Consider the following 27,983-nt stretch of genomic DNA (forward strand, 5'->3'; position numbering starts at 1 on the left):
AAGGGCTCCCTCAACAGGGTTAAACCTGCTCACATCGAGATTTCCCCTACCTCACCCACCGTTGAAGAGACCACGCTCTCTGGCCACCCTCGGCCTTCTTCCTCTGCTTATGATTCGAGTAAACTAACGCCTACACCGGCCCCGTCAACAAGCCCACACTCATTCCGGGGTTTTCCGCCTGCCGGCTCTCATAGCAGAGGCCCTAGCTCCCAGGGCTCTAATATAACAGTTCCATCTTCGTGCAACAGCATACCGCACCACTCTTCAAACCGTCGCAGCCCGCAGGTTCCTGCCACGCCCACTCAGACCTCACCGTCTGACACTCACCCCTCTACTCGTAGCACACCGCCCTCACCGTGCTACGGTTTCCCCACCCCACCGGCTCAGCATACCTCTCCATTAGCAGGCGCCACTTACGAGCTCTCTACCCACGTTCATCCTAATGACATTTGTGGTTTATCTGCCGTCGTTAGTGGTGATACTGCATTAGTGCTGCTTGCGAGTGACGATTCGTGTGACTCAGTAGGTGCTGTGTCACAACGTGTAGTGAAGCGTTTCAAAATCTCTCGAAGTGGTACGTGAGGCAACCTACGTGCCTACATTAGGCCAAGTGGAAAGGTGATCATTAGCTTCCTTGCCGACGACACTCACACCAGCGCTCCTGCACCGACCGACGACTACGACTGCCGATGTCGCTTCAGCATCAGCATTCCAGGATTTGCTCCACACTCTCCTCCCACACAGCCCATGCCGTTAGGTGCGGAGGAACTCACTGTAACCCACTTAAACTCTCGCCAACCCCTCCCCCCCTCACCTTCAGGTACGTACTCCATACTGCAGTGGGGGGAGGGAGCTATGTGGCTTCAATCCACGGATTGATAGGCCAGAACATCATTTGGGTATTATGTCTTCGAGAGAATCTTTGTTTTGTATACTTCTGGGACCTCAGTTCCAGCCTAGTCTTCGACCTGTACATTTGTCGTGTATTAATTGATGATTAGAAGAGAGAACCGTAGTCATTACCTTACCACCTTGATATCTCCTTCAAGGTTAAGTATTGACGGTTTGACAATATTCTCTATTCAGATGTTGACAGAGCTTCACGTATTGACCACTTGGCATTAGTTTTCTTTGTTTGATTTCAATTCGCCTTTGTTCATATCACACCTATAATTCAATTTTTGTAGTGATCTTGTAACATAGAACAATTTTAATAGACTGATGCGATTGTAATCACTGTATAAACCACTTTAGGATGGTCAATCGATGATTGATTCTCTATGTCACTGCTTACCTTAGTTTAGTACAGGTTGATGAATTACATAGCAGTTCGAAAAAGCCATTTCTCTTAAAAAAATATGTCATATATCTGAAATGACTAGTAAGAAATCCGCGAAATGCATATCAGGTTCACCAAATTATTAAAAAAATAATTGCCTGGACGTATCCTTGCTGGGCAGATATAATTGCTTCACAAGTTTCCCTAAAATTTTTGTAATTATGTTTGCTGGTACTACAGAACTAGACTCTGAGCATTCGAATGACCTACATGTCGCCAGAAATCTCTTTGTTACTTGTAATTTCTTGTCAGCTGAGACTGACTCTCTCATTAACATATTTTGCTTCTCTGATTTATCTCGTCTCAAAATTAGTAACTTGTTGTGTCGGTACGGTGCAGGACTCAACGGAGAAAAAACATCCGGGTGCATGGTTCTGATTATCTGTAACTTAACATGGGGCCAGCCAGTCCTTTTTTCAACTATTCTTACACCCATTTCGTCTTTTTAATCTGTCATCCATTGCTTGCGAGCTGTAGGTAATATAACTGCAACACACACACTTCTTTTCTCGTGTTTGACATCTTAGCCTGTAAAACCAGGTTGTCAACTGAGGATTTTTCTAAGTATTATTGATGATGTGAGTTCACTTCAGTATATTGAAGGTTTGACAAACTACTATTATCAATAAATATTGAGCACGCGCAGGCCCCTAACAGTTGGCTACACTATGCTGCCGGCATATAGTTTAAAAATACTTGCATCATCGGGGTAAGAGTATGATAGTAAGTTCCAAAGTATACCCGAAATTCAGTTAGAACATGACTCAAGTAATATACAACAACGAATTGACGAAGCTCAAAACCAGCTATGATTTAGTTTTATTTATAATGACTGAAGATGATGAGTGGCGAAAGAAAATAAACAAGAGATTGAAAATGATTTGGGGTTGCTGACCTGTAAAGTCAGGGGACATACAAAACTAAACTTCCGACCTGTCCGAAACAGAAGGTATGTGAACAGAGCAAGTAGGAGGTTGACTTTTATCAACACAGTATTACGGTGCTCGTTAAATGGGGGAACAGGAAAGCACACCATTGGGTCAGGGACCAAGCTGGGGTGGTGGACGTTATGAGGCGTGTTGGACGTAGGTTGGCCCGAAGCCAGGAGGATGGATTACATAAACGTACTGCACATCGAACGAAGAAGTTCCTTTCTCCATCCGAGGAAATATGAAGCACTTTATATTTTAACACAAGACGAGCTGTAACTAATTTAACGTTTGTCATGGCAACAAACTAACATACAGTACAGCGCATTACATTTTGCAACAATTGCATTGCATCGATGTACTGCAAACTGTTTGGGTGGGTTTCTGAACTTTTATTGAGTGAATCAAAGCATGCCAAAATAAGAGTTGTGTATGGCACTGGCAATTCAAGTAAATTGCACATACAACATCTGAGCAAAAGCGGCAAAAAGTTTAAAATAACTTTTAAATGAAATATACTCCAGGTTGAATGTATCTCTGATAAATGACAGACATTAGTCGTACAGCTGTATCGAGGTACTGAAGTATGAAACAGCATAATTATTGTTTAGGTGGTTATATTAACATGGAATAGCTGTAAAAGATTTATACTACCTTTCTTTTAAAACATGCGAAAGTGTATAATTGCCACCAATTAAAAGATCAACGAATTAAATAACTTTACTGTAGTTCACTTGTAGGGTATACATTATTCATTGCAATTATTTACTTGATTTATGTGCTCAAGTTAATGTAATTTTGTTACCTGTAGTTTGACGACTTCCCACCTTATTAGTACTATTCTGTCTGGTACCTATCAAATTCTGTGTGTGACATTGTGAAATCTGTATTGCTGCCTGGTGTTCAAAGTTGGCAACATGTTCTCCTTCAAGAACATCTACAATTATTATTACTGTGGTAGCTGTAACTTCATTAAGACAATGCGACAAGGACTGAACTTTTTTGCATGTGCCTTCGTTCATTTCCAATTTTATTTTTTATTTCCGTGTCTGGCTATTGTTTCAGCTGTGTTTCTGTAATCGAGGTGGATGTTTGGCATTGCCAAAAAGGAAAGGATGTAGAATGATCTGTAAATTCTACAGTCAAATTTTCTGGATTTCGGACGGATTTATATTGTACTCTCTCTGCTCATATTTTGCATTGGAAATATATATCTCGTGTGAAATGTTCCATTTTGTGACCTAAAAGAGTGAGGTGGCGCAGTGGTTAGCACATTGGACTCATATTTGGGAGGACGACGGTTCAAATCCGCGTCCAGCCATCCTGATTTAGGTTTTCCGTAATTTGCCTAAATCGTTTCAAGCAAATCCCAGGATGGTTCCTTCGAAAGGGCATGACTGACTTCCTTCCCCATCCTTCCGTAATCCGATGGGACCAATGACAAAGCTGTTTGGTCTCCTCCCTCAAATCAACCAACCAACCTAACTGCCTACACGACTGCACAACATTCCAATATCAGTTGTACAGTTCCTCATGCTGTAGTTCTGCATTGTGCAGGCTGGGACACAGGGGGCACTATTGGCTGTGGTGCTGTCCAGCAGAGCTCCTGCATGGTGGTTACTGTGGCAGTCCCTGCAGGTGCTCTGCTGAAAAGAAGCCAGGATGAGAGAAATCACTGAAGATCAATAGAAGGTGAAGTGTAAAGTGACAATTTGCTGTCGCATCCTGCAGTATCAGAGCTAAGATACACGTTACCTGCCAGCACATTTCATATCAGCAGCATTACAGCTCTCTGGGAACCACTCAATTGGAATGTCAACTGATAACCCGATTCCACATGATAAGCGCATAGTGCATTGTGAATATTACTACTAATGTCAGATTATAATAAAAGACAAGAAGTACTGCACCATGTTTGCTGCGGATGTACAAGTAAATGCAGTCTGAAATCAGTGTGGAAAATTCTATCCCTAGAGATCATTCCTCATTAATCTGGGTGTGGTGCGATTATCAGTGGTTTCACGTACACAAAATGATCAAAAGTATCCGGACACCAACAAAAACAGATGTTTTTCATATTACGTTCATTGTGCTGCCACCTACTGCCAGGTACTCCATATCAGGGACCTCAGTAGTCATTAGACATCGTAAGCGAGCAGAATGGGGGAGGAACTCATGGACTTCAAACGTGGTCAGTTGACTGGGTGTCACTTGTGTCATACGTCTGTATGCGAGATTCCTACAATCATGAATATCCCTAGATCCACTGTTTCCTATGTGATAGTGAAATGGAAACGTGAAGGGACACGTACAGCACAAATGTGTACAGGTCGACCTCGTCTGTTGACTGACAGGGACCACCGACAGTTGAAGAGGGTCGTAAGGTGTAATAGGCAGACGTCTACCCAGACCATCACACAGGAATTACAAACAGCATCAGGATCCACTGCAAGTACTATGACAGTTAGGCATGAGGTGAGAAATCTTTGATTTTATGGTCGTTCGGCTGGTCATAAACCACCCATCACGCCGGTAAATGCCAAACGACGCCTCACTTGGTGTAAGGAGCGTAAAAACTGGACGACTGAACAGTGTAAAAACGTTGTGTGGTGTGACGAATCCCGGTACACAATGTGGCGATCAGGTGGCAGGGTGTGGGTGTGTAGTGCCAACAGTAAAATTCGGTGTCGGTGGTGTTATGGTATTTTTCATGGAGGGGGCTTGCACCCCTTGTTGTTTTGTGTGGCACTATTCACAGTACAGGCCAATTGATGTTTTAAGCACCTTCTTGCTTCCCACTGTTGAAGATCAATTCGGGGATGGAGATTGCATCTTTCAACACGATCAAGCACCCGTTCATAATGCACGGCCTGGCATAATCCATGGTCTGGCCTGCACAGAGTCCTGATCTGAATCCTGCAGAACACCTTCGGGATGTTTTGGAACGCCGACTTCGTGCCAGGCCTCACCGACCGACATCGATACCTCTCCTCTGTGCAGCACTCCGTGAAGAATGGGCTGCCATTCCCCAAGAAACCTTCCAGCAGCTGATTGAAGTATGCCTGCGAGAATGGAAGCTGTCGTCAAGCCTAAGGGTGGGACAACACCATACTGAATTCCAGTATTACCGATGTAGGGCGCCACGAACTTGTAAGTCATTTTCAGCCAGGTGTCCGGATACTTTTGATCACATATTGTAGCAGTATATAAGCCAGCCTGATATACATGCTGTTTCAGAAAGGTCTTTACAACTTTGAAAATTCATATTAATTCATAGTACCTACAGAGGTGATTGTAGTGTCAATTGGTAGGGAAATACATCAAGTTTTGTCTCTCGTAGCTCGCTAGTGCCGAATCGCACTGTACGGAGCAGTAGAGCCAGTTGCGTTAAAGATGGCTGCCTTCGTTGGACCAGAGAGTGCTAGCTGTGTGTTTTGGTTTGAATAATCGAAGTCGGCGAGCGTTATTTCCTCGACCATTATTTCCCTTTCATGTACGCAAAAGATCCTCCTAGTAAGCCTACAAGATGGTGCAACACCCCACTACCCAGCTGATGTCCGGGATTTTCTCAGTGACCGCTTTCCAAGTCAATGGATTGGTCGCGATTCGCCAAATGCATGGCCCACCACGTCCCCCAGACCTTATACCACTCGACATTTCTATGGGGATTCATGAAGGTTATCGTGTTTGTACTACCTGTGCTGGCTTCTCTACCTGGACTTAGAGCAAAAATTTAGGCTGCCACTGATCAAGTTACACCTGGAATTCTACAGCGAGTTTGGGAAGAAATTTACTTCCAAAGGGATGTTAGTTTAAGGTTAAGAAAACTTAATGTGTTCTCCCACAAAGTAACACTAAACTCTGCTCTGCATCTTCTTTCAATAAATTTATATGAGTTTTTAAAATTGTAAAGCCCTTTTCGAAACAGCCTGTACTTGTCAGTTACCACATACCATGCAGTAGTTATCTTCATTTGCAGTGTTTATTTTTCAGTACTTGTTGACGTCTGCAAAGCTTAGCCTAGAAATGCATTTGAGTTTTTTTCTTATGAACAGAGGTAGTGTCTTGTATTTTCAATTCGTTTTCCAGAACCTTAGTTCCCACACGGTGCTAATAGAGTACCTTCATGTACTACTTAAATGTGGATGTAAATGAGTGGCTGGAGAATTAATTTTTTACATTCTTTATTGAAAAATTATACAAAATAAATGTAGAGATGTGTTTAAATGTTATAGCAAAAGAATTTTTTGGACTGCATGCTTCATGATAGCATATCTGCAAGCTGCTGCTCTCTGTACTGCATGGCTAGGTACAGAGGTATCTGTCCGTGATCATCCCAGGCCTCTCTGTCGGCCCCCACATCGAGCAGCACAGCCGCCACCTCTGCGTGGCCCTGCCTCGCTGCATAGTGCAACGGCGTCCACCGGTACTCGTCCTTGGCGTTGGGGTCACCAGAGGAGGCGGCCAGTAGCCGCACCACAGCCGCGTGGCCGCGGTATGCAGCCCAGTGCATGGGTGTGTTCCCCCTGCTGTCTCTGGTTTCGACGTCCGCCCCACCCTCCACCAGACACCTCACCACATTCTCGTGTCCCCTCACTGCCGCCCAGTGCAGGGCAGTCCACATGTCCTCGTCCCTCGCCTCCACATTCCCACCTGCCGCCAGAAGCGCCCTCAACTCCTCCACTGCCCCCTCCTTAGCTGCCTCGATCAGCCTCCTGCCACACTCCTTTCCGGGAAGGCGTCTGAAACAAACAGAAATATTCCCAGAGTTTACTACAAAAACACTCACCTAATGAAGAAACCCATCACACACAAAAAACTCGAACAGTTCTGAATGCAGATATAATCACCTTAGACAGTAGAAAAGAGTGTCCAACACCGTTTATATTAAGGTACAGAGATTCTGTTCTACCCTACGATCAAAGTCTTCATCCCTTTTCCATTAAAAATTCCCTTATCAGTCTCTCAAGAAACTGTGCTTCTCCTTGTTATCTAGAAGTCAGTTTATTCGACCTTAAAGCGCTATTGCTAACCAGTCGTTGACCTCTACTGAAACAGATGCTTCATACTACAGATACTAGTTATCTGTGTGTGCAGCAATCCTCCTAAAACTATTGTCAGTAACACGTCAAACAAATCACCTCTCCATGTATTTAAACATTTTCCCTAGAAGGAGCCAAAAGATTTCAGTCCAGTTACTGCCAAATTTCGTAACATAGCCTCCCCATAGCCATAGAAAAAGTTTCTCCTTCACACAAAACATGAATTGGTTCGAAACAGTAGGAAAACCACCAACAAACACACACACACACACACACACACACACACACACACACACACACACACGAAAACAAACACTAACACGAAAACAAACACACATACACACACACACACACACACACACACACACACACACACACACACACGAAAACAAACAAATGCACACACGAAAACAAACAAACGCACACACGAAAACAAACAAACGCACACACGAAAACAAACAAAACACAAACCTGTAATTAAATTCTTCTGTGCACCACATGTCTGCTGGGTACTGCAAAACTTGCGGTCTCAGACTAAATTTATGCTTCATGCACTTTGCTAGATTATCATTATATATCTAATCTTCCTCTAAGCAGACATCAGCTTTGTGAACACAACGTCTACCTCATACCACTGATGCAAGTACTGAGAAATCCATAGTATCACTTTCGTATTACAAGATCACTATAATCACTGTAGCACATAACAGCTATTTTCTGATACTGCAAACTGTGACTTGCATGCGCTATTACATAAAACATTACAATATTTCTACAAACATCAAGTGGACAGGAACAATGTACTTTTTTTATTCTGTCAATGAAGTTATTACAGCTAATCAACCTAATATTCGCTTCCAGATACTTCATTTTCGATAAATGTTAAATGGACACAGATAGTGGTGTTACTCTGCCAACTGAAAATAGATCTCTGCAAAGATGTGTCATATACTCAAGATGAATCTCAACTTTCTGAAGATTTACATTTTACATTCCCTATCCTTTTCTATGCAATGACGAGATTGAAAACGTGAATTACGAACGACTATACACCGTTTTATAACCTGGAAGTTGTTCTGATCGCCAGAGTGCTTTACTAGGTGTGGCCATGGTGGAGGTTGTGCTGCTCCATTGGCTGTTTCTGGTGTGTACACTGACTCACGTGAAACCAGTCTGATTTAGGGTACTAGCAATTAGCCCCGGATCTATGATATTTCGGAACTGGGGCAAAAGCTTGAAACTTTATAGTTGCCATCGCCCCCATCCCCCCCTCTCCAAGCGTTTGAGTCGGGACGTCAAATATTAAAAAACCAATTTTTAAAAATATGTTCATTTGGTAGCGCACATCTTTCTGAAGAGCTTTTATATATCAAACACATATGTTCGAGGAAATGTAAAATATGTTATTTGGTCTTAAGTATGCCAAAGTGTAATGCCACGCCTCTTCACACAGCATTCTTCTACTGCACGTCACTGTATTCACGCAGCGGAGTTCAGACGTGTATATTTTATAATGAAATCCATCAGACATCTATGCAGGACAGTGGAAATTAAAATGTCGTGTGGAGCCTCTCCAGCTCCCTGTCGGCAGGTTTGATATCGTGCCCCCCTTAAAAAACTCAAAAGTAACACTGGATGAGGTTATCTGTAACCGGGAGAATACGAACTCTTCAGAGAAATTTGCACTCTTTGTTACCTATTATCTAATAACTCTCTGTTTTGTGTGACAAAAATAAATACGGGAAATGTAAAACCAGTAAAGACGAGATACAAGCAAGACAGTACACATTTTTTCAATCTGTAGGTCCCAACATCTTTTTCTCTCTCTCATCTTGCTGCAGCTTTACATGGCATGCTTTCCTTTCTACGAAAGGAATTATTACCTCATCAAATTTCGGCAAAGGTTTGCCACGTGGTAAATCAAAATGTCGTTGTCTAATACAAAAAAGCCTGTTGATATCAATAGTACGAAAGACTGATATGGTTTCCGATATGAGTACATATATTTTGGCACTGTATGCTAGAAAAAACGAAATAGACATTTCAAATATTGCAGCAATTGTAATACACGCCAAATACGTGAGACTGTTTTGGCACAAATAGTAATTTTTGTACAACTCATTTACATAAATAACTCATTTACATAAATATCATGGCAGAATATAGTTCACAAAGTACCAATATTGCTGTTGTTGTTGTCGTCGTCTTCAGTTCTGAGACCAGTTTGCTGCAGCTCTCCATGCTACTCTACCCTGTGCAAGCTGCTTCACCTCCCAGTACCTACTGCAATCTACATCCAGATCTACTTAGTGTATTCATCTCTCTGTCTCCTACCATTTTTACCCTCCACACTGCCCTCAGATACTAAATTGGTGATCCCTTGATACTTCAGAAGGTGTCCTTCTAACAGATCCCTTCTTCTGGTCGAGCTGTGCCACAAATTCCTCTTCTCCCAATTCTATTCAATACTTCCTCATTAGTTATGTGTTCTACCCATATAATCTTCAGCATTCTTCTGTAACACTGCATTTGGAAAGCTTCTATTCTCTTCCTTTCCAAACTATTTATCGTACATATTTCACTTCCATCATGGCTACACTCCATACAAATACTTTCAGAAAACACTTCCTGGCACTTAAATCTATACTCAATGTTAACAAATTTCTCTTTTTCAAAAAAGCTTTCCTTGCCATTGCCAGCCTACATTTTACATCCTCTGTACTTCGACCATCATCAGTTATTTTGCTCCCCAAATAGCAAAACTCATCTACTACTTTGTCATCTCCTAATCTAGTTCCTCAACATGACCTGATTTGATTCAACTATATTCCATTATAATAGTTTTGGTTTTGTTGATGTTCGTCTTATATCCTCCTTTCAAGACATTGTTCCAAAATACTAAATGCCTAATAGGACTACTACAGGCAAAAAGTTTTAAGTTAGGAAACTGTTTCACATTTCGTTCAAACGCTCCTGTTTCTCAAGCATGAGATCGAAAAGTAGTTGTACGGAATTTTTTATATTAATTTTGAATCGTTATATTCTTCCATATAATGTGTGTGATGTCCCCATTTCTTCCCCTTTCTCGTTCTGACAATCAATCTTGTCAGTAATTCGATAACTATTGCTACCACCATCAAAACGTATTCTCCGGTGAACTTCACCAATCCTGCCAGAATCACCAGTTCAGTTAATCTACGTTTATTCTCCAGTTAGGTGTTATTACGCGTTCGTACAACGTGTTTTCCGCGCTATTTCGAGAACAGAACTTAAGCGGACGCTTACCGGGGACTGTTCAAGCGGTTCTTAGTGGTGTAGCGACCTGGTAAAAATTTTCTTCCAAAATTTCATTTTCATCGAAACACTGAGGATTAATATGAAACCTCTCTTACCTGTAATTCCCATTAGTCGTTCATCTCCACTATGGTAGTCTGAATTTATGGATTTCGCAAGTAATTACAACAAAGCTGATCATTCGTAAGTCAGTCACCCACATAAACCGCGACTGGCATTTAACCGTTCGGGTTTATTCGGCTCAGCTCGTGTAGCACCGTCCCCTTTTGTATGCGGGACAGTTTTCTTAGTTCTATATGCGACTGGGATTCCCCTGGCAGAGAATCATGTACACTATGCACACATTCAAAAATCATTATTCGTTCAGAAATCAACTTAGAATGTGTTCGAAAACCAACAGCGATATGTTTTAAAATCATACAAATAATCGATAGACCGACATGAGCTGGCTGCCAGGTGGTTTGTGAAACAAGGCTTTCTTTTCTTCAAAATTATGAATTTGGCGCCCTATGAAATTGCCGCCTGGGGCAGATTCTCTGGCTTGCCCACCCTTTCCCCCTAGATCTGGGCCTGCTAACTATGATGGTATTTCATTGTAGACCACAGAAAGCAGACCTGTGTGAAAGTCCAGTTGAAACAGCATAGAACTGTGAGTGAATCACTCCCTAACATGTGGAATCAGAGGCTTTGGTATGCTTCACCTACATCTACATGTATACCTTGCCAATCAGTGTGGAGCGCGTGGCAGAGGGTACATCCCAGTGTACCACTTATGGTTTTTCCCATTTCGTTCACGTTTGGAGTTTGAGAAGTCATTTTTTAAGTGTGTGTGTGTGTGTGTGTGTGTGGTGATTAATCTTTTCTTCAAGATCCCTACTGCAGTGGTACATAGAAGACTGGAGTATATTCTCAGTATTATAGTTTAAAGCCGGATCTATAAACTCTGTAAGTAGGCTTGCTCAGGAAAGACACAAACTATCCTCAGGAGTCTGCCAATTTAGTTTCACACTTCCCCATAGATGAAACAGACCTGTGACCTTTCATACTACCGTGCTCTGTATACATTCAACACCTCCGGTTAGCCGTATTAGTATGGGTCCTGCATACTTGAGCCATATTGTAGGATGGGCTACACAAGTGATTGCAAGGAGTCGCCTTTGTAGACTGATTTCATTTCCCTAGTATTCTACCAATAAATCTAAGTCTACCACCCACTAGACCCATGACTGAGCCTACGTTATTACAGTTCATACCCCCCTACACAGTGCTACTACCACGTCTGTGACTCATTCATATTTTATTCATAGATACAGAGATTTTTGAGTGTCAGCTCGCCTGCTTAGATGGGTGGTACTGTGCTTACCTCCCATTTAAGTGGGCCCGGGTTGGATTCTTGGCCGGGTTGGAGATTTTCTCCACTCGTGGACTGGCTGTTCTGTTATCATTTCATCCACATCACCGGTGCGCAAGTCGCCCAATGTGGCGTCGAATGAAATAAGACTTGCACTTGGCGGCCGAAATTCCCTGGAGGGGGCCTCCCGGTCAACGATGCCATACGCCATTTTCTTTTTGTGTGTCATAATGATATTGGACAGTAACAGCAATGGTAACGATCAGTGAAATTTAATTATGATAACTTACCACATACTCTCATCACTGAAGTGCATTTTCTGGGACCTACTCTGCTAATTACTAACTACTAATTAAAATTAGCAGCTCATTCGAGACACCCCCCCCCCCCCCCCCACTGCTCCATTCCAACAGATTTTCAGGATGGTGCAGGTACCGGAAGTCTACATTCTATACACTGGGACATCCATATGAACTGTTCAGTGCTTCAGTGTTTTGGGCTGTTCGTAGAGTTGGAGGTATACTTGGCAAAGGCCTGGAGACGGAGGAGAATACCTGTTGGATTACATCATGGCCAGACAGATTCTGAAATCAGATACTGAATGGTGAGGAATATGTGGGAGGAGATGTAGACTCTGATGACATTTTTATTGTGATAATGAGTGAACTGAAGCTTAACGAAACCGTCAAGAGGATTCAGTTTGCAAATGAATGGGACTCTACAGTAGTGAGGAGTAAAACGCGAATCGGAAGTTCAACGAAACTTAAGATAATGCGACAACGAATACCGAAACTAGAAATTCAATCGAACAAGAGTGGACTTCTCTAAAAGGAGAAATCACAGGAGACGGCAGGTACAAGAAAAGGAACTGAAGAAATGCTGGCGAATGTGAAGTCCACTGAAATTGATTGACAAAATAAGAAAATATAACAATATTCACGAAAAGACAAGAAAACAGTGGTATAACCCGCTAAGGAATGAAATCTATAGGTAGGTCACGACAAATAAAGCAAAATAGATGAAGGAAAAATTAGATGAAATCGAAAAATAAGTAGGAAGGGCAGTTTCAGCACAAAGCAAACTCGAAACAACCTTTTGTGAAATTAAAAGTGAGGGTTTCAACAAACTAATAATAGAAAGGAATTCCATTAGTATACGCAGAGAAGAGAAAGGATGGATGGAAATAGTACATTGGACACCTCTATGAGGGGGAGAAACTATTGGATGACATGATAGACGGAGAAATGGAAGACGAATTGGAAACATAACTTTCAGAAAAATATCATCCTGACGCTCCAGAAGCGACATGTTTGGCACAATGAGCTGAACAGCTCATGTATAGGAATTACTGACAACAATATACAGAAGAATGGACAAGAAAGCTAAAAATCTAGTAGAGGATAACGAGTTTGGGTTTAGGAAAGGTAAAACACCCAGAGAGGTAGATACGACATGGAGGCAAGAGTTAAAAAGCAAGGAACCTTCATTTTATTTGTCGACATTTAAAAAGCCTTTGAGAATGTAAAATGGTGCAACACATATGACATTCTCAAAAAAAACCTAATTGTAAGATATATGGAAAGTCAGGCAATATACAATATTGTATGCACTATAATCAACAGGGGAAAAATAAGAACGGAAGAATGAAGTACCGTGATTAAAAAAGTGCAGGACAGGGATGCAGTGGTTCTTCCCAGTTGTTTAAAGTGAACATCAATGATCGATGGTGGAACAGAAGAAAGTTCCAGGAATGGAATTAAAATCCTAAGGGAAAGGTTTCCGCTGATACGATTCGCTGATGCCATTGCTGTGTACCACGAAAGAGCGAAAGAATTATAAGAGGTGTTAAGTGGAATGAACACTTTAATCATCACAGGATTAGGATTTATAAACGAAAGGAAAAGTGAAGTATTGGCAGTAGGAGAAATAACATTGGTGGCAAATTTTACATTAAAATTAGTGGCCACAAAGTAGACGAATTGAGGGGATTCTACTACACTGGAAGCAAACAGACATAAGAGACGAAGCGAAGTTGTTACAAACAGTAATGTAGCACAGGAAAATAGGACATTCATCGAAAAACAAGGCCTCTAAGTCTTAATTTGGGGAAGAAATATCTGAGAATGTACGTTTGGAACACAGTATTGTATGAAAATGAATCACGAATTGTGGGGAAAACATGGAAAGAAGAGAATGAGTGCATTCAAAATGGGGTGCTATAGAAGGACTTTGAAAATTAGGTGAATTCGTAAGAGAGGAACTGTAAGTTCTCTGCAGAATAGCTGAGAACAGCAATATGTGGAAAACAGTGACATGAAAAAGGAATAGGATGATAGGACTTGTGCAAAGACATCAGCGAATAACTTGCACTGTACTACAGAAAGCTGTAAAGGATAATAAACAGGGGAAGACAGATTGTAATTGTATGGTACTTCAGGGAGCTGTGGAGGGTAAAAACAACAGGGAAAGACGGAGATTTCAATGGCATGATGGATAAACACAATAGGGAGAGAGAGATTGCAATGCTCTGTGTTCAAACTTTCCCTTACTGCAGCATTCCAATACCGCGTGATTATTATATATTCATCGCTTTTTATACACGAAGTTAGCTGTTCATTGTTGTCATATACTCGTCCTGTCACTAAACCTTCCGCACGTGATGCTGCATTATTGTTGACATCAGTTTGGAGATTGTGATGACAAATCACTGGACTGTTCACAATAACTCACTGTTTGCCCTATCTTCCGATTCATACCTAACCTTTCATGATACAACTCTCTCATCCTGTTCATATATTCCGTTATTCGTCTTTCACTTCACTGAGCACGACTAAATCTAGTGTGGCCAATTACATTTACTTTTTCGATCTTCTACCATCCCTACGACATAATGGTGGTGGTGGTGGTGGTGGTGGTGGTGGCGGTGTGTGTGTGTGTGTGTGTGTGTGTGTGTGTGTGTGTGTGTGTGTGTGTGTGTGTGATGAATGTTTGCAATTTATGATACTGTGGAGTGTAAGCTGTTTTCTGAGCTTCCTATTAATGTGCATACAGGCGGCGTGAATGCTGAATTCTAAGAGGAATTGATGTTAAGCATACAACAAAAAAGCATTGTATTAATGTATGATGTGAAATTGTGCTTATATTGGAACAGTTAAATATTTTACGCATCTGCAGCATTTTAAAAGTAAATCAATTTAAGATTGGGAGGGCAGGGTGTGAAGAATGCACCAAAAGGGTGTGAAGTATTGGGCAGAGAATGATCTTATGTCATCAGTAACAACAAGAATCTGTTGTACATCATTAAGAGTAGAAGAGGTGGGAAAAAAATCAGCCACCGAGTTTCAAACCAAAGGTTTATTTAGCCCTTGGTCCAGGTTACGATATTTCTAAAAAATCTTCTTCAGAATAAGTCGGTCCTATAAACGTATACAAAAGGTTACAAACTATTTTTACGTATCTAACAAAATATCAATAATCGCGAAATATTTGTAAGGTAAGTGTACTCAATAGTTACACCACAGGGTGGTAAATTACATTAGCTGAAGCTGAGCGGCTATTGCCTAATACATAATTGATGTGAAAACGAGAAACATCACATACCATGGCTTAGGGACAGCAGCCAGAATAAATTCAGCGTATGTCAGAATAAATGCACAAATGTATTCGCCCATTGGTAAAGGCTCTTGTCTATATAAAATTATAACGTGAGTCCAAAGGATAAAATATTTGGTAACCTAAGTATTCAGCATTTCAGAGAAAGGTCAACTGTTCACAAGTACAGGCTCAATCGATGAGGAAAATTTGGGGTGCGGAGGGTGCTAAGTACATGTGCGTAAGAAGTACGCTTGGATTGCGTTCAGTAACAGCATTTTACATTAAAGTAAGAATGAAAATTTCCACTACCAGGCTACTAACAAGCGATAAATTTACAGATATACATTACGCATAAAATCTATAACACATTTGCTGACAGAGTAATACTGTATGTAAATTCAGCGTGCAGAAGAGAGTTCTATTTACAAAGCACCACTGTTAAAAATACATGGGTAAGGAGCAAAGACAACGTCACTAAAAAGAGAAACTTACGCTTAACACTACTGAAGCTTAAGCAATAAAGAAAAATTGGAATGCAGCAGGCGGTATATACTGCATCTTGTTGGTAGCAATTAACGTAATTTTACATTAAAGCAAAGTGACATTCTCTTATAGAAGACTAGTGATAAGCAATACTCTTAGAGGTATGCATTAAATACAAAATTATCTGTGAAACATGTATGCAGCAGAGTGAGACTGCACGTAAATGTAATGTGGGGAAGATAAGAATTCTATTAGAAAAAATTGCTTCTGTTTCGGAAAAGTGGAGGAAAGAATAAAATGGATAAAGGTACAACATAAAAAAATGAGAATCTTCTGCTTAACTGTACTAATTCAGTTTTTCTTTTCGGAATGCCAACTGTAGGAACATGTGATGAAAAAGCCACGAAAAACGAAACCCAGTAATATGAAATGTCAGTAGCTCAACAATAGAGAAAAAAATATTTTGAAGAAAACGGTGCGCATTCGCCGATGTTAGCGGAGATCGGTAAACACGTCTTACGTGTCCGCGAGCGGTATTTTAAAGCCAGCAAGGGAGTGCTCACTCGCGTATTGCAACTGATAGTTCAAAATGTTACCGTCTCTCTAACAGGATGTTTATAAATTTGAAGTTTTTCTAGTAAATCTAATTTTCAGCCTTATTTTCTTACGTAAAGTTACGGTTTCTTCTAATTACCTTGGAGAATGGTGCAAGGTGGCTATTTTTTGATGACGTTATTGAATAGATTAAGGAAACCTGCGTTTCTCTGCATCTGTAGATTTAGAGAAAGCTTTTGACAATGTTGACTGGAATACTCTCTTTCAATTTCTGAAGGTGGTAGGGGTAAAATACAGGGAGCGAAAGGCTATTTACAAATTGTACAGAAACCAGATGGCAATTATAAGAGTCCAGGCGCATGTAAGGGAAGCAGTGGTTGGGAAGGGAGTGAGACAGGGTTGTAGCCTCTCCCTGATGTTATTCAATCTGTATATTGAGCAAGCAGTAAAGAAAACGAAAGAAAAATTCGGAGTAGGAATTAAAATCCATGGAGAAGAAACAAAAACTTTGAGTTTCGCCAACGACATTGTAATTCTGTCAGAGACAGCAAAGGACCTAGAAGAGCAACTGAACGGAATGGGCAGTGTCTTGAAAGGAGGATATAAGATGAACATCAACAAAAGCAAAACGAGGATATGGAATGTGGTCGAATTAAATCGGGTGATGCTGAGGGAATTAGATTAGGAAATGAGACACTTAAAGTAGTAAAGGAGTTTTGCTATTTGGGGAGCAAAATAACTGATGATGGTCGAAGTAGAGAGGATATAAAATGTAGACCGGCAATGGCAAGGAAAGCGTTTCTGAAGAAAAGAAATTTGTTAACTTCGATTATAGATTTAAGTGTCAGGAAGTCGTTTCTGAAAGTATTTGTATGGAGTGTAGCCATGTATGGAAGTGATACGTGGACGATAAATAGTTTAGACAGGAAGAGAATAGAAACTTTCGAAATGTGGTGCTACAGAAGAATGCTGAAGCTTAGATTGGTAGATCACATAACTAATGAGGAGGTATTGAATAGAATTGGAGAGAAGAGAAATTTGTGGCACAACTTGACTAGAACGAGGGATCGGTTGGTAGGATATGTTCTGAGGCATCAAGGGATCACCAATTTAGTATTGGAGGGAGGCAAAGAGATGAATACACTAAACAGATTCAGAAGGATGTGGGTTGCAGTAGGTACTGGGAGATGAAGAAGCTTACACAGGATAGAGTAGCATGGGGAGCTGCATCAGAGCAGTCTCTGGACTGAAGACACAACAACAACATAGAATGTGTTAATATTTGTAAAGGAAAATGATGTATTTGAAAAATTATGGTCAGAGAAATAGTTGTAAAGCAACGGTATCTGTGTCTGCGATGGTAGCACAGTGGAGTCGTAGAATCTTTGAAAGTCAGTAGTGGATATCTGCGTGATTCGTTAAGTGTGCAGTGTAATGCATGGACACACTTTTGGACCTGTGTGAACTGGAGATTTATTAAGAGGAGGAATGATGACTCAGAACAAAGGGTGGATAGCAAACGGACATAAAAAAAGTTTTGAAATGAAGAACAAGGTATTATTTGATGAGATAAAAGGTTTATTTTTATTTTTCTAGACTTGTGTTGTTGTTCCACTTCTCCATCGTCCCAGTCTAGTGTTTGATAATTATTCTATTGATTGATCTTCTGACTTAATTTACAGTACCATGGAAGTTATTAGATTAAATTAATTTTCATATTAGAGTTCATAATTGGATTTTTTTTTTTTTTTTTTTTTTGCCGGTTCCCTCCTAACTGAAATTTCTGTACTTAAAGGTTAAGTCGTGTATACAGGGTGATCAAAAATCAGTATAAATTTGAAAACGGAATAAATCACGGAATAATGTAGATAGAGAGGTACAAATTGACACACATGCTTGGAATGACATGGGGTTTTATTAGAACCAAAAATATACATAAGTTCAAAAAATGTCCGACAGATGGCGCTTCATCTGATCAGAATAGCAATAATTAGCATAACAAAGTAAGACAAAGCAAAGATGAAGTTCTTTACAGGAAATGCTCAATATGTCCACCATCATTCCTCAACAATAGCTGTAGTCGAGGAATAATGTTGTGAACAGCACTGTAAAGCATGTCCGGAGTTATGGTGAGGCATTGGCGTCGGATGTTGTCTTTCAGCTTCCCTAGAGATGTCGGTCGATCACGATACACTTGCGACTTCAGATAACCCCAATGGCAATAATCGCACGGACTGAGGTCTGGGGACCTGGGAGGCCAAGAATGACGAAACTGGCGGCTGAGCACACGATCATAGCCAAACGACGCGCGCAAGAGATCTTTCAAGCGTCTAGGAATATGGGGTGGAGCGCCATCCTGCATAAACACCGTACATTCCAGCAGGTGTTTATCATCCAGGCTAGGGATGATGCGATTCTGTAACATATCGGCGTACCTCTCACTCGTCACGGTAGCAGTTACAAAACCAGAATCATGCATTTCCTCGAAGAAAAAAGGCCCGATAACTGTAGATGTGGTAAATCCAACCCATACCGTGACTTTCTCGTCGTATAATGGAGTTTCCAAAATAGTTCTAGGATTTTCGGTAGCCCAAATTCTGCAGATGTGGGAGGTGACAGACTCTCGGAGCATGAAATGCTTCGTCGGTCCACAACACGTTACTCAACCAATCGTCATCTTCCGCCATCTTTTGAAACGCCCACACCGCAAATGCCCTCCGCTTCACTAAATCGCCAGGTAACAGTTCACGATGCCGATGGATTTTGTACGGATAGCATCGGAGGGTCCGCCTCAGTGCCAACCAAACAGTAGTGTATGGAATGCCGGTGCGTCGTGCGACTGCACGAGCGCTGACTTCCCCGTGCATAGACGAACCCGCTAGAGTCTCCATTTCTTCCTGAACTGTCTCAGCAACATTACGCCTTGTGCTCGGTCGGCCACTACGGGGTCTATCGTCTAAACAACCCGTGGCCTCGAACTTCGAGATTATTCTCGCGACAGCTGCATTTGTCGACGGACCTTCACCCGTTCGAATCCCCTTCCTATAGCGATATGATCTGAACTAGCACATTCCCCATTCTGATAATACAGCTTCACTAAAAGCGCCTTTACAGGTAACGTCAACATCAACATCAACGTCAACGTCAACTGCTGGCGCAACTGATTCTCTCATTGCAGCTCTTTTTATACACGATTGTCATGTGCAGTAACTGACGTTTTGCTGTCCAGCGCCATCTGTCGGATATTTTGTGAACTTCGTTTTTCTTTTGGTTCTAATAAAACCCCATGTCATTCCAAGTATGTGTGTCAATTTTTACCTATCTACATTATTCCGTGGTTTATTAAGTTCTCAAATTTATACTGACTTTTTGATCACCTGGTATATAGTTAAGGCTCACCGGCCATTTGACCATCTTCTTCTGTGCAGATGCACAAACAGTGCCCGAACTCCTACGGGAATTGGCAAAAAGCCCCGAGTAATGAGTCTAATGAGCAGGGGCACTATGAATATAGTGCGGCGCAATAAGTTGGGAATGTAGGTCTCACGGTAGGCGTGTCAAAGATAAGTCCCTGCAGTCGCACTATTCTCTGTGTCTTCGTGGCTCAGATGGATAGAGCGTCTGCCATGTAAGCAGGAGATCCCGGGTTCGAGTTCCTCCAGGGCACACATTTTCAACTGCCCCCGTTGGCATATCAACGCCTGTTTGCAGCTAGGCGTATTCATTTCACTGTTAAGTCATGTGTTTCATTGGCACACTCTGTCAAGATTATCAACCCAATTTCCCTGGACCAACTATAGTTAGTTTTAAGCAGGATTTTTTTAGCTGTTGCTGAGTCTTGCTGTGTTGCTGTTTCTGCCAGTGCTTCATTTTGCAGGTGAGATTCATAATGTGTGATTGTTTCGTTTCCTTTGCGCAATGTAGGTTCTGTCAGTTTCTTTATTTTACCAGAGCCGTAGGTCAGTGGAGAAATTTTCGTGTGTTTCAGGTTGCAGTGTTACACAGGTCGACATTACTTTTATTATACAGTTACGTTTTTTTTTCTTGAACAGTTCGCACTGATCAAGTCTACTGAGTGTGAAAATATTGGTTTGCTTATTTATTTGCTTATGAATAAGATCCGTTTTCGGAAACACAGCATTCTCTTCAGTTTCGTGCAAGTGAAATGGCTTTGATTTAACGGCACATTTAGGCTGTCAGTTCACAGTCCCGGGTTTGTATTTACAATAAAACACACACACACACACACACACACACACACACACACACACACACATATATATATATATATATATATATATATATATATATATATATATATATACACACTCCTGGAAATGGAAAAAAGAACACATTGACACCGGTGTGTCAGACCCACCATACTTGCTCCGGACACTGCGAGAGGGCTGTACAAGCAATGATCACACGCACGGCACAGCGGACACACCAGGAACCGCGGTGTTGGCCGTCGAATGGCGCTAGCTGCGCAGCATTTGTGCACCGCCGCCGTCAGTGTCAGCCAGTTTGCCGTGGCATACGGAGCTCCATCGCAGTCTTTTACACTGGTAGTATGCCGCGACAGCGTGGGCGTGAACCGTATGTGCAGTTGACGGACTTTGAGCGAGGGCGTATAGTGGGCATGCGGGAGTCCGGGTGGACGTACTGCCGAATTGCTCAACACGTGGGGCGTGAGGTCTCCACAGTACATCGATGTTGTCGCCAGTGGTCGGCGGAAGGTGCACGTGCCCGTCGACCTGGGACCGGACCGCAGCGACGCACGGATGCACGCCAAGACCGTAGGATCCTACGCAGTGTCGTAGGGGACCGCACCGCCACTTCCCAGCAAATTAGGGACACTGTTGCTCCTGGGGTATCGGCGAGGACCATTCGCAACCGTCTCCGTGAAGCTGGGCTACGGTCCCGCACACCGTTAGGCCGTCTTCCGCTCACGCCCCAACATCGTGCAGCCCGCCTCCAGTGGTGTCGCGACAGGCGTGAAGGGACGAATGGAGACGTGTCGTCTTCAGCGATGAGAGTCGCTTCTGCCTTGGTGCCAATGATGGTGGTATGCATGTTTGGCGCCATGCAGGTGAGCGCCACAATCAGGACTGCATACGACCGAGGCACACAGGGCCAACACCCGGCATCATGGTGTGGGGAGCGATCTCCTACACTGGCCGTACACCACTGGTGATCGTAGAGGGGACACTGAATAGTGCACGGTACATCCAAACCGTCATCGAACCCATCGTTCTACCATTCCTAGACCGGCAAGGGAACTTGCTGTTCCAACAGGACAATGCACGTCCGCATGTATCCTGTGCCACCCAACGTGCTCTAGAAGGTGTAAGTCAACTACCCTGGCCAGCAAGATCTCCGGATCTGTCCCCCATTGAGCATGTTTGGGACTGGATGAAGCGTCGTCTCACGCGGTCTGCACGTCCAGCATGAACGCTGGTTCAACTGAGGCGCCAGGTGGAAATGGCATGGCAAGCCGTTCCACAGGACTACATCCAGCATCTCTACGATCGTCTCCATGGGAGAATAGCAGCCTGCATTGCTGCGAAAGGTGGATATACACTGTACTAGTGCCGACATTGTGCATGCTCTGTTGCCTGTGTCTATGTGCCTGTGGTTCTGTCAGTGTGATCATGTGATGTATCTGACCCCAGGAATGTGTCAATAAAGTTTCCCCTTCCTGGGACAATGAATTCACGGTGTTCTTATTTCAATTTCCAGGAGTGTATATATATATATATATATATATATATCATCAGTTATCTGCTATATTAGCAGGTCCTTTGCCTCTCCATTTTCTGCGATCCATTGCTTCCTTCTTAAGGCTGCTGTATGTTGTACCGTCCATCATGTCATACAGTATCTGGAATCTCTTCCTTCCTCGCTTCCTTTTCCCTTCTACATAACCTACTAAAACTGTTTTTATAAGTCCGTCATTCTTTCTTAATATATGCCCAATCCAATTTCTTTTTCTTCTCTTTATTACATCTAGTAACTGTCTTTTCTCTCCCGCTCTTCTCAGTACCTCTTCATTTTTTACTCTGTCCATCCAACTTATTCTTTGCATCTTCCGCCATGTCCAGATCTCAAAAGCCTCCAGCGTTTCTCTGTCTTTTTTCCTCATAGTCCATGTTTCAGCGCCATCTAGAAGAACACTCCATACAAGACATTTTATGAGTCTCTTTCTGAGTTCTCTGTCCAGACCGCTGCAGAAAATTCTCCTTTTCTTATAAAACGCCTCTTTTGCCATTGCTATCCTTGTTTTAATTTCTGTGGTGCACTTCCAGTCGGTGTCTATCCTGCTTCCAAGATACTTAAAATTTTGCACCTGTTCTAGTGTTTCTCCATTCAGCACAATTTTTATTTCCTTATTTCCTCCTATTGCCAATACTTTTGTTTTATTTGTGTTAATTTTCATTCCATATTTTTTGCCGTTAGTTGCAATGGTGTCCACCAAATCCTGTAACTCTTTTTCCCCTGTGGCTAGAAGGACCATGTCATCAGCAAATCACAAACACCCTACTCTTCTTCCTCCAATTTCTACTCCTTTGTCATCTAATGAGCATTGGTCAATCATATTTTCCAAGTACAGGTTGAAAAGAGTATATATATATATATATATATATATATATATAAAACGGGTGAGCACATTATGCTGCCAGAATGAGACTTTCACTCTGCAGCGGAGTGTGCGCTGATATGAAACTTCCTGGTAGATTAAAACTGTGTGCAGGACCGAGACTCGAACTCGGGACCTTTGCCTTCCGCAGGCAAGTGCTCTACCGACTGAGCTACCCAAGCACGACTCACGCCCCGTCCTCACAGCTTTACTTCTGCCAGTACCTCGTCTCCTACCTTCCAAACTTTACAGAAACTCTCCTGCGAATCTTGCAGAACTAGCGCTCCTGGAAGAAAGGATCTCATTCCGGGAACATACCCCAGGCTGTGGCTAAGCCATATCTCCGCAATATCCTTTCTTCCAGTAGTGCTAGTTCTGCAAGGTTCGCAGTAGAGCCTCTGTAAAGTTTGTAAGGTAGGAGACGAGTTACTGGCAGAACTAAAGCTGTGAGGACGGGGCGTGAGTCGTGCTCGGGTAGCTCAGTCGGTAGAGCACTTGCCCGAGTTCGAGTCTCGGTCCGGCACACAGTTTTAATCTGCCAGGAAGTTTCATGTTACGCCGTGCTTACCTGTATTCTGGCGACGGCTCACCGAGCAGCCGACTCACTTCGGCCACTTCATCAGGGTGGTTGAGGACTGCATCGGCCCAGCCCTGTGTGGCTAACACTTGCAAGTTGGCCTTTATGAAGGCGACAGCGGCCTCTGTGAGGCTGAGACACGAGTGCCCGACTGCCAGCACCGCTGTGGCTGTCGCGTTCTCCACTGTCAGCTGAGCGGCCAGCTCCCGCTCACAGTCTCCCTTCAGCCCGGGGACACAGTCGGTGTCCGCAGCTGCCGGTAGAGCGGCCATACTAGACAGCCGGGGGGCCCGGAGGGAATACACGTAGGCCGGCAGCTCCCGGAGTGCTGGACCCTCCACGTCGGGGACCGCGACCTCTCTGCCACTGGCCTCCGGCGTGTCGTGCTGGAACGTGGCTGCGAACAAGGAGCTCCCGCCTGCCTGGAGACGCGTGTCGCCCGCCACCGGCGTCACCTCCTCACTGTCCCCCCTGCCTGCGGCCGCAGCCTCCTGCATCTCGTTGGCAGCTGCCATTGTGGACGGTTCTGAAACAAAATTAGAATCATATTAATACCGTCAGCTGCCGACGGGCGTTGATATATATCGACGGGGACAGGTGAAAATGTGTGCCCCGACCGGGACTCGAACTTGGGATCTCCTACTTACATGGCACATGCTCTATACATTTTTTTTTTAGAAAATTTTAATTCAATATTTGTTCATTATAATTTCTACTTGACAAAAAATAGAACTTGAATAAAAGTAAGAAAAGGTTTCCTGTAAGAGAGATTCGAACCACTCTCCACTTACCAGACATCGACGGTGTTTATATCCAGGGTGTCCCAGCTATCTTGTCCACCCAAAATATCTGTGGAACAATAACAGCTATTGGAAAACGACTTTCACCGGTATCAATGTAGGGCTGGGGCCCATGAATGTACATATTTGGAAACATTCTAAAACGAAAGCATATGTGTTTTTTAACACAAACTTTGTTTTTTTAAACGTACCTCCTATATTTTTTCTTCAGCAATCCATAGCATGACAAAGCACATACCCAATGGCGTTGATTGCATCGCAATATTCCCATTACATCCCGAGATACTGACGCGAAGCTGACGCTTGAAACACCCGACATGCGCTGCTAGCGCACTTCCTGAGGCTCAGGCGTGAACCCCATGCTGCCCGTAATCGCGATGTGATTGACATGTGTAATCACACCTCCATACTTATCAAGAGGGACACTTACTTGTCAATGACATCGCGATTATGGGCAGCATGGGGTTCACGCCTGAGCCTCAGGACGTGCGCTAGCAGCGCATGCCGGGTGTTTCAAGCGTCAACTTCGCGTCTCAATATCTCGGGATGTAATGGGAATATTGCGATGCAATCAACGCCATTGTGTATGTACTTTGTCATGCTATGGATTGCTGAAGAAAAAATATAGGAGGTCCATTTAAAAAAAACATAAATTTGTGTTAAAAAACACATGTGCTTTCGTTTTAGAATGATTCCAAATATGTACATTCATGGGCCCCAGCCCTACATTGATACCGGCGAAAGTCGTTTTCCAATAGCTGTTATTGTTCCAGAGATATTTTGGGTGGACAAGATAGCTGGGACAAACCGCTGCAAGAGCAAGATGACGGGTAGGGCAGGGGTCAACACCCGAAGCCTGGCCATCACCAGGAAGAGGATGTAGTGGGTTGGTCTATGTTGTTTTATTTATTTATTTATTTAATTTTTCCTTTTTTAAAATTTTTTTGTAACATTTTTAATTTTTTTGTATTTTTGGATTTCTTTTGGTTTCATTACAAAAAGGATCCTACAACCGCCGTAGCCGAGCGTCCGAGTCGTCTTCTCGTCTGTTGGGAGGGGTTCCCCCATAATCCGTCCGTAGAGGATCAATATGCTCGAGGATTTTTCTTCATTTTCAGCGTCTCATACCCGGAACGCCGCAGTGAGCAGGAGGATCCGTAAATAATGAAGCTAAATAATTTGCGAAACGGGTTCTGTACTTCGGGTGGCGGCTGAAAGCTGCACATGTCGTCATCAATAGGGACAAAAGTCGAGTGGGCCTTTGGGAGCTTCACAAAATATGTAGTAAAGGGCCACGCCTTTTAGCCAGCCAACGGCGTTCGTCCTGGTTGATGGAAAGTATACGCCGTCGGGGCGCAGTGTATCATCCGGGGAGATAGACTCCGGCAATTGCCGCAAGAGCAATGCCAGCATGCGCTGGGTCAGTAGCCAGCACTCGCTGGTCGCGGCACAAGTCAGACGGTGTGTGATCCATCTGTGCCACCGAGGGCACAGAGGATAGCGCGACTGCAGGGACTTATCCCTTGCACGGTCCCTGTGAGACCCACATTCTCACCTTGTATGTCCACACACTACGTACGTAGCGTGCCACCCCAACACACTCATGACTCGTGGAAGGCATTCTAACCAAGTCCCATAAGATTTCGACGAATGTGTGTGCATCCGCACAGAAGAAAAAGGTCATGGCCGGTATTGCCACAACTATATATTTATACGGATACGGTGTCTGTTCTTTTGGACATGTCCGAAACAGTATCATTCTAATTTCGTTCTAGGCGGCTGCAGGTCATCAATGGTGTCTGTCCGAAAGAACAGACACCATTTCCATATAAGTATATAGTTCTGAAACAAGTCGTCAGTGATCAGGGCTTTGCCCTTATGCAATACCGTGGTCTAGCGGTTCTAGGCGCACAGCCCGGAACCACGCGACTGCTACGGTCGCAGGTTCGAATCCTGCCTCGGGCATGGATGTGTGTGATGTCCTTAGGTTAGTTAGATTTAAGTAGTTCTAAGTTCTAGGGGACTGATGACCACAGATGTTAAGTCCCATAGTGCTCAGAGCCATTTGAACCATTTATGCAATACCCTCAGGTGCACGTAGACCTGTGACAAGCAACAAACAGCTGGCAAATGTAACCCGTTACCAAGTAAGTTACAACACTGTGATATGCTTCTGTTTCAGGTAGATGCCACAGGTGTACAGCTACAGATCTTGAACAACACAATATCAGCTGTTGTGCAAGAGTAAAAGTACACGTTAACACCTAACTTTTGACACCTAGCGGATTTATTGGTTACTTTTCTTCGAATGCTGTTAAATGTAATCTGGAGGCGGTAATCTGAAATATGTCGCACTGAATCTATTGTGCTGTGTTGGTAAAATCTGGCATCAGGGTCGCGAGCACACCATCGGTTGGGCCAATTTTAAGGAGCTTTTGCTCCACATACATACAGAGTCGATGAGCAATGTGCACAGATCATGGCATGCACAGCTAGCCTTTACCATACAAGTTTACGTCAATGCCACCAGGTGCTAGCACATTCCTTAGATATGCCAATTCACTCACTACATAGTAAAGTTAGATCGGACATCAGTATGTGATATTTATACTGACAGAAAAACCTATTTTGTGGCATTCTGAGTAAGTTTTGGATTGTATCATACAGTAATCAATTGTGGCGCCGAGAACCGTAAAGCACACCATCGTCGATTGTGACAATCTAGCATTTATTTACGCTTCTTTTTGTAGACTCCCGTCACCAGTTAAGTGAAGGCCTCGTCGCTATTGCTGTGGAGGCCGAGTTGCCACCGCTGTTACGGCAGGCCGAGCTCGTGGGCTCACGGCACAGCCCATGGTGCAGTACACTGGTAAGACAATTCCTCCCTGCCGCTGTTACGCCGCTATACCCCAGGGTCAGGTAACAGGACAAGAGAACGAAGGTTCTGCAAATCTCCAACAAATTACACTACTGCCCATTAAAATTGCTACACCACGAAGATGTGCTACAGAAGCGAAATTTAACCCACAGAAAGAAGATGCTGTGATATGCAAATCATTAGCTTTTTAGAGCATTCACACAAGGTTGGCGCAGGTGGCAACACCTACAACGTGCTGACATGAGGAAAGTTTCCAACCGATTTCTCATACAGAAACAGCAGTTGACCGGCGTTGCCTGGTGAAACGTTGTTCTGATGCCTCGTAAGGAGGAGAATTGCGTACCATCACGTTTCCGACTTTGATAAAGATCGGATTGTAGCCTATCGCGATTGCGGTTTATCGTATCGCGACGTTGCTGCTCGCGTTTGTCGAGATCCAATGACTGTTAGCAGAATATGGAATCGGTGGGTTGGGAGGGTAATACGGAACGCCGTGCTGGATCC

General features: G+C 43.2%; 1 protein-coding gene across 1 annotated transcript in view; it reads right to left on the minus strand.

Annotated features, from left to right (window-relative positions):
• The window catches only part of LOC126227755 (poly [ADP-ribose] polymerase tankyrase-1-like), a 220,188-nt gene that overhangs the window by 151,086 nt on the left and 41,119 nt on the right, over positions 1 to 27,983 (minus strand). Inside the window, exon 2 of the mRNA XM_049942242.1 lies at positions 23,891 to 24,327. Within this exon, the coding sequence (XP_049798199.1) occupies positions 23,891 to 24,316 (426 nt within the window). The 5' untranslated portion in view covers positions 24,317 to 24,327. The remainder of the gene's footprint in view (positions 1 to 23,890; positions 24,328 to 27,983) is intronic.

Source organism: Schistocerca nitens, unplaced genomic scaffold, assembly GCF_023898315.1.
Source record: "Schistocerca nitens isolate TAMUIC-IGC-003100 unplaced genomic scaffold, iqSchNite1.1 HiC_scaffold_340, whole genome shotgun sequence".
In the NCBI taxonomy this organism is placed as follows: domain Eukaryota; kingdom Metazoa; phylum Arthropoda; class Insecta; order Orthoptera; family Acrididae; genus Schistocerca; species Schistocerca nitens.